Below are 8,465 nucleotides of genomic sequence, written 5' to 3'. Positions count from 1 at the left end.
AAGAAAAGGAACTGTCTTCAGCCAGAACTCACATTTACTAAACTTAGCATACAACTGGTGGTCTCTAAGTCTAGTCAAGACAACCCTCAGGTGCTCGGCATGATCCTATTCGTTCTCAGAGTATATCAGAATGTCATCAATGAACACAATCACGAACTGATCCAATTCTAGCATAAAGACTGAATTCATCAGATACATAAAGTATGCAGGAGCATTTGTCAAACCAAATGACATGACAAGATACTCGTACAAACCATATCTGGTGGAGAACGCAGTTTTGGGTATATCTTGTGGTCTAATCTTGATCTGATGGTACCCTGATCTCAAATCTATCTTGGAGAACACTTTGGCTTTTGATAATTGATCAAACAAGATATCAATCCGAGGTAAAGGATACTTGTTTTTAATTGTCACCGCATTCAGTGGTCGGTAATCCACACACATCCGTAAGGAGTTATCCTTCTTCTTCTTCACGAACAGTGCGAGACATCCCCATTCCGAGGAACTGGGATGAATCAAACCCTTAGCCAACAGATCATTGAGTTGCTTCTTCAACTCGGCTAATTCATTTGGAGGCATCTAATACGGCCTTCTTGAGATTGGTGGTGTTCTAGGGATTAACTCAATGGCGAACTCAACATCTCGGTCCGGTGGAAGACCAGGTAACTCATCTGGAAACATGTTCGGAAACTCGCACACTACTGGAATCTTAGCTATAAGTGTAGTTTGGACTGCACAAGTTGTACTGGCCAGCTCTATTCTCCGAGGTAAAGTTACTTGAAATGTACCTTCTCCAACAGGTTCTTTGAGAGAAATGTTCCTTCCTCCAACATCAATTACTACTCCCATCTTATTCATCCAGTTCATTCCCAGGATTACATCCAGAACTAACCCTAGCATAACTATCAAGTTAAGCTTATACTGCCTGTTTGCTACACATAGGGTTACTCCTCGGATTATCTGATTAGTTAACAGATCAGCCCCAGCTGAACTGATCTGATAAGCATATTCCATTTCAACTATCTTTTGCTCATACTTCCTTGCAAATGCTTGACTTATGAATGAATGAGACGATCCAGAATCAAACAAAACGACTGCAGGATGATTGTTGATAGAAAACATACCGGCTGTCACGGGTTCTCCTTCCGGGATGTCATCAATGGTGGTGTGGTGCACACGAGCTTGGTACTGATTCTGCTGCTTCTTGGGATATGGGCAAAACTTCGCAAAGTGCCCAGATTGATTGCAGTTGAAACACGGGCCTCTTACTTGAGTAGCAGCTCCTGTTGAACTGCCTAGTCCAGTCTTGGCTTGTGGCACCACCATCTTGAATGGCTTCTGATTCCTCTGAGGTTGCTGGGCATTCTGATTCCTATGTTGGGGTGGCCTGAACCTCGCACTAGGGGCAGGCGAACGATATGCAGAACGGTTTGCCATCAGGGCCCTTGGCTGGGACGGACCCGACTCAAAAGCTCTCTTGCGAGTCTTGGAAGTAGCATACACATTGTTGTTCTTCTCTTGCTTTAAGCAGTCACTAACAAAGTCATTGAAACCCATCCTTGTGTTCGTACCCACGTGCTTCATCATCTTGGGATTCAGACCTCTCTTAAAACTAGCAATCTTTTTGGCATCGGTATTCACCATGTCAAAGGCATAGCGACTCAGATTGTTGAATGCATGTAGGTACTGGGTCATAGTCTTAGTACCTTGAGTTAGGGTGAGAAACTCTCCAAACTTCATTTCTGTCAACCCAGGGGGAATGTATGTTCCACGAAAAGCTTCAGTGAATTCCCTCCAAGTAATTTGGGCATTAGGTGGAAAAGTGGTGCGGTGGTGCTTCCACCACATTCCCGCAGGGCCTTGCAGCGGATGAGCTGCATACTCAGTTTTCAATACCTCGGTCATCCTGAGAACACGAAACTTATCTTCCATGGTGTTTATCCACTCTTCTGCATCCAACGGCTCTGCAGCTTCTTTGAAAATTGGTGGTTTGGTGTCCATAAAGTCCTTGAAACTGCTATGCTGATTCACTTCATGTCCACCTAGGTTTAACCCACGGCGGGTGTTGTCAGCAATATGGCGCAATGCAGCTTCCATGTTCTGCTGCATGCCCTCCATATTGCGTTGACTTCCAAGGAACTGTGTGAAGAACTGTTCCGCAGTGTATGGTGGAGGAGGAGGTGGTGGTGGTTCACGGTTCTCATTTCCAGCAGCACTACCACCTGCCTCAGTAGCGTCGTACACGGTGCGGCGAGTGTTCGGCATCTGCATATTTCAGCAACAGTAATCATTAGGCGATGTTGTAGAAATTGCAGGTGAATGGAAAGAAATCATGCCGTACTGAATTCACTGGAGAGAATAAATTCATACAATAAAATAGGGGCACAATAATTCATTCCAATTACACAACATCACTAATTAGATTACTTAAGCACACACATTGCGTCCATTACAACCGGGTTGCCAGCATACATACACTGGACTTTTTATGCGTTCAGATATCGCAGTACTAGCCAAGTTCCAACACATGCCAATTCTCATAAGTTCGAAACAAGATACATCAGGTTACAAGCGACAAAAGAAAGGTCACCGCGATAGGACCTACACACTAGCGCAAGGCCACTAGACTACTCCTCGGGGCCGTCGTCGGGGTCGGAGACGTCACCATCGCCCCCAGGTGAAACTACAGGCTTGTCCTCATCGATGTCCATACCAGCAGCATCTGGAGGAGCATATGGGCCAACCCCATTGTATAGCGCGTGAAACTCCTCATGCAGGTTGACGTTGTACTCCTCAAGCTCATCGACTCTCTGTCGCAGAAGGTTCCTTGCGTTCTAGGCTTCATTCCTTTCCTGAACCAGCTGTCCAATCATGCGGTCTGCATTGTTGTTGGCCTGAGTCAACGTATGCACCCGCTGCATAGCTCTGTTACCTCTCTCTGCTGCCTGGTCCCGCTGTAAGCTCATATCAGCCAACTGCTCCTGCAAACTATCTATAGCACGTGCTTGCTGCTTCTTTTGCTTTCTTGCCTTGAGCTTATCATCACCACGCAAACCAGTCAAAGTCCAGTAGGTACACTCAAGACCCTGGTATGCTCTGATAGCGGCAAACATCGCACTCATAGCATGGTTGTTGCTAGCCTGTCCCTCAGCTAGACCTCTGACCAAAGCACTTCCATGAGGCTGAACCCAAATAGCATCACGAGGATCATCCCTAGGAAAAGTGCCAGCTAGAGCTGCTGCCAGCTCTCTAGGAAATCTGCTCATGATGTCCTTAACGACACGGAAAGCTGCTCCCTCTGCACCCTCAACAGGAGTGTGACCCTCAAACTCCAAGTGCCAACCATCCCACTCTGGAGCATCACCAAGAGCAGGAACGGTGATCTCTACCACTGCGAGTCCATCCTCTGCTAACTGGCTCTCATTCCAAGAGTACACCGGCTCTTGACCCTCTGGGTACCCCACATCATGGAGCACTCTCCAAAGCAAGGTCGGCATGCCAAACTCGCTCAAGAAGGTGTCCGTGGTGCGGTGCTCCCTCAGGGCCAACTGACGTCGAGGTGCTCTTCCTCCGGTGGACTTACGGGCAGTCTGCTTTGTGCGGGCCATCTGTAACAAATTTTGTTTTTATTACCCACGTGAGAACAAGGTTAAGTTGTCATTTTTATCAAAATGAGATAATCAACTTATAAGGGGAGGAACAATGTCATGAATGATATGTAACAACATGATGTATGCACGTTCCGTACGTTCTCACAACTTAGGAAAATTAACAATCGCTAGCGGCATAGACGGTGGCATACAACGGTCTCTCATAAACGCAGCTAATACGTACTACACGATAGCGCTGTTATGTACCTACAAAAGATCCACTTCAGCCCAACCCTGACATTATGAAAATTATGCACGAAAGCAGTAAAGTAATCTACTCGCTCTACACGCATCCCCAGATATGCGTACAACGGTAGCAACTGCCCGAACCATCGTCCTATCAACGGCATCGTCACCTCAGGACGGAATTTTCCCCACACATTAGATACCTTCATACAAACACGCGTATGGCATGTAAATAATCCAGCATCATATAAGCACTTCCCTAGATCGGCAGTGTGTCCAACCATGCTCTCACAACTCTCACCTACCGAGGCGTAGAGGCAACGGATCCATACATTACCACTCAAGTGAATGGCACTCATACAATAGCACGCCGTATGAGCGACGAAATAGAAATATGATGCAAAGACCCCCGAGTTAGTACTTAAATAAGCCACCTAAAGTCCTTAACTGGGCATATAGGATATGACCACTGGCACACTCTTAAGTTTTAAATTAAAGGTTGAAACACCTATATACTATAAGTTCGTAATTAGTTTGGTAACACAAAACCCTTTTGTTTTAAATACACGCATGAACAGTAACCTGCTAAACCTTGCTCTGATGCCAGCTGTAACAGAACCGACCAATTATACGAGATTAAGTAAGAAAATCTTCCGCCGAAGCAGATAATTTAGCAAACTTAAGCCCGTATAACCCGGTAGTCCGTGAAACCACGAAGGATTTCAAACCAATCGACATACAAACCAAGATCGTACAAGTTTAGCAAGGACCGTCACATGTTACATAAAGTTCACAACGATAGTAGATACATCAGAGTGTAGAATATAAAGTTATTACAAACCAAGTTCAACAGAAATAGCGGAAGTAAATAGTTTTAAAGCCACACACACACTTTTAGTTCAGATACCATGCCAATAGGTAGTCATCTCCAACAAAAGCATCAGATGAGAGATACAGAGTGACCAATTGCCCTTGGTCCTAGTTGTCACCCATCGCCGGATACAGACAGTTAATGCAATAGCCGTAGTACATTTGACCATCTGCAACAACAATGGGAACAATGCCCTGAGTACGAGAAGGTACTCAGCTAGACTTACCCGTCTTAAACCAAAATAAAGCGACACCAAGGATTATGCAAGGCTTTCTTTAGTGGACTATCTGACTTGTTTGCGAAAAGCATAAGCTATCCTGAAAACATCATTTTAGATACTTTGCATCATCTTTATTATAACCTATTCATCTAGGTAAGCACCTGTACTATAGCAATCACATGATTAACCGTTAACATCCAGTTACCAATTTAGCTTTAGCATGTCCATACCATCCAGATAACCATCATTGTTCCATAATAATTACTACGATGCCGTAGCTCGAGTCAAGTGCTCACTATCCAGGAGCAATGGCGATTCGAATCGATTCCTAACCAGCTGGTGATTTATTCCTCACACAAACCACACCCACCGATCAAGTGAGCTACAGATCACCAATGATACTTTTCAGGTAGCCGCGGGACAATCTGAAGCCACAGTACCCAGGGACCGCCTGACTGCCAGGAATCAGGTCACACCTGCCCTTGGACTCACTCTTCGCGCCCCTATCATACCCCTATCAGCACCAATATGCGCACTCATGTAGATCCCGGCCCGAAATGTGCCACTAGCTTTGCGGTCGAAAGGTACTTTATTCGGCCAGCTAAATGTGAGGCATGTGTTCAATATGACAAGAGGGACGAGCAACGATCAGTCCTTAATCGACACAGATGGAAACTAACAACACTCTAGAACCCTGTCTGGTTGCCTCCAACTTTTCCGTCCGGTCTCCAGTTTTCCATCACATATGGTTATAATCTAGGATATCATTCTTTCCATAGCCAATTTCTTCCAGTAACCACCTATAATGTAGGTGATCGAGTATCACCGATCACTACCGGTCTAAGCAAGGCTAAGCAGTTATTCGATCCTGACCTAACAGGGAGAAGGTAATAAGGTAGGCAAGGATAGTAATAAATGCATCAACGGTTTCAATCAACTCCTACAACTTAATGCAATAATATATAACTCATATATATATAAAGAATTGCTTTTATAAAGTAGGAGACTTATAATGCTCCGGGGCTTGCCTTGTTCGAACGAACTAAGATGGTGATCCATGCACTCCGGCAAGTCCTCTCCTTGCTCCTCTTCCTCTGGCACCTCCGGTGCCTGGACTTCTTGTGGATCGGTCCCGGTCTGCTCTTCCTGAACTGCCACTAGCAACTCCTCCTGCGATCCTGTATGATGCAGATGTATAAGTGCTAATGCAGAGGTGCATCGGAGAGATGACATGTAATGATTATGATGCATGAAATGTATAGGTCGTAGCAAAGCTCTTCTACAAGGTAGTCAACATCATCCAAGAACATGTACTACTATCTACTACGACAACCACTGTACTAGCATACTGATTCACCACAGCAAACTAAGATGCTTCAAAGATACACCAAAGCGAACATTATTAGCTAAACTCGCATTAAAGAAGATTGTTTTATTTCATGTTAAATCAGGGCTACCACAGCAATCTATATTTCTGATGCTTATAAAAATCTGAGAAAATTACAGTAGCATAGTACTACTCTAAGTAGACTACCATCAAATTTTCATGTCATTTAGATAAGTAAATAGCTTATACAAAAATGACAAGCTAGGGCACAATTATGAGCATGAAAATACTTTGCACTATGAAAAGTGTCAAACAACAGGTTTAGTATTTTTCCTATGATCTTCATAGCATACAATCACTGTACAAAAATTATCACATGCATGTTTTATGCAACTTTGGCTCTCTAGTAAAATATTAAAAATCAGCCATTAAAGGTACTTGAACTACACCTCAAAATTTTCCTACAGGACATGCATGACTTCTATTTTTACTGCAAAGTACATCACTCAAGAAGACTAACAAAATTAGAACCATATTTTTCTGAGGTATACTTTATTTACTAGACATTTTCTAAGAAATCAGCATTTAATCAATTTAATTAAAGCTACACAGAAAAGTATCATGAATTGGACATGCAATATTTCTAACAGATAGATCTGGTGATAAGAAACATGACCAAAATTTGTTTCATTAGATTTGGACCAAAAATGACCAAGATATGGTCTTTTTCCAAGCTTTAAACTAAATCTGAAAAATCCTTTTTCTTATAAACGAAAATCGGTTGGATCCTAAACTGCTATGTGCACCCAGATCTGCACCCAAGACTACACCAGAGAGACAGATAGGCAGGTCCCAGTGGGTCAACCGGCCCCACTGGTCAGCCGACCGGAGGCAGGGGAGATCGGTTGACCGGCCACCGCTCGACGACGGCGAGCAGTCCGGCGAAGGGGGTGGCGCCAACGTGCACAGCACGCTGCCCCGCACCGATGGAAGTATAAAACGGACCCCCTAGCTATAGCGGAGGAGGTCGCCGGTGGCAATGGCGGTCACGGCGGCGCTGCGCGAGGTACGCCGGCCAACTCCAGCCATGGCGGCCCGATCTGAGCTTGGCGTGAGCATCAAGGTGACGCAGGGAAACTGAGGGAAGGGAGAGGAAGGAGGGATAGAGCTCCGATGGTCGTCGGCCACGGCGAGCACAGCCCTGACTCCGGCGGCAATGGCGATCTGTGGCAGAGAAGAAGAAATGGCGCCTACCTTGATTCTCTGGCTCGGTGGCGAGGTGGAAGAGCTCTAGATGACAACAATGGAGTCGCGGACTAGCTAGAGTGAGAAGCGATGCAATGGCGAGGGTGCACGGGCTCGGCGGAGCAATGGCACGGCGGCGGCTTTTCTCGGTGGCTCTAGCGCGCGCGAGAGAAAGAAATAGAGGGTGAGGACGAGTGGGATGGCAAGCGGGCGCGGCCTTCAAGCGTTCGCCAGCGAGCAATGACGTTAAGCCGGCCATGGCGCGTGGCGGCCATGCGGCGGCCAGGAGCTGTCACCGGTCGGCACTGTGCTGAGTTCAAAATTTCAGCATTCAGTTGAAACAACGAGTTGACTGACAGCGTTACTTGATGGCGCTAGATCTCTCAAATCGTGGCGAATCAGTGCAAATCATATACATCAAAGTTGTAAATCTATATTAGGGCTACAACAATGCTTTAGACTTTATCAGCTAATTCTCAAAGAATAATGAGTTGTATCAAGCCAAAGTCGAGTAGATGAAACTGGACTTTGATTTCTGACTTAGAAAATTCTAAGTGTTGAGTCAGCACCACAATCCGACTTGTGGGCCCAAATTGAACATGTTGTGCTCATTTTCATGAGTTGGTCATAAAACAACTTTTGTTCCTTATAAAATTTGCTACAACTTTGCTTTAGGTTGCTCAGACATGCAAACATTCTAAGCTATACTTTTTAAACAGTCAAACCAAAAAGTCCTAGGGTCAAAACAAGTCAAACCATGATTTGGAACCTTAATTAGGCAAAATGATCAACATGAACATTGTTCCTAATGACTTTCTAAGCATAGCTAAGATGTTTAACAATATATTTAGCCATACCACACATTGGTCATACAAGAATCAAGCACTGAATGTACTGAAACGATGAAAAACAATTGAAATGATACTTTTGTTTCATAGTCATGTTTCACATGTTTCAAGTGATATA

General features: G+C 44.8%; 1 protein-coding gene across 1 annotated transcript; it reads right to left on the bottom strand.

The window, feature by feature from the left end:
* Positions 1–579: 579 nt before the first annotated feature.
* LOC136488057 (uncharacterized) lies at positions 580–2,001 on the bottom strand. Its single transcript, XM_066485106.1, has one exon. The coding sequence runs from the start codon at positions 1,999–2,001 to the stop codon at positions 580–582; it is 1,422 nt and encodes a 473-aa protein (XP_066341203.1).
* Between the last annotated feature and the right edge of the window lie 6,464 nt (positions 2,002–8,465).

The sequence above is a fragment of the Miscanthus floridulus genome, chromosome 10 (genome assembly GCF_019320115.1).
Source record: "Miscanthus floridulus cultivar M001 chromosome 10, ASM1932011v1, whole genome shotgun sequence".
NCBI classification, from domain to species: Eukaryota; Viridiplantae; Streptophyta; class Magnoliopsida; order Poales; family Poaceae; genus Miscanthus; species Miscanthus floridulus.
The sequence above is the reverse complement of the archived record's forward strand: the minus strand, read 5'-3'. Positions and strand labels throughout refer to the sequence as shown.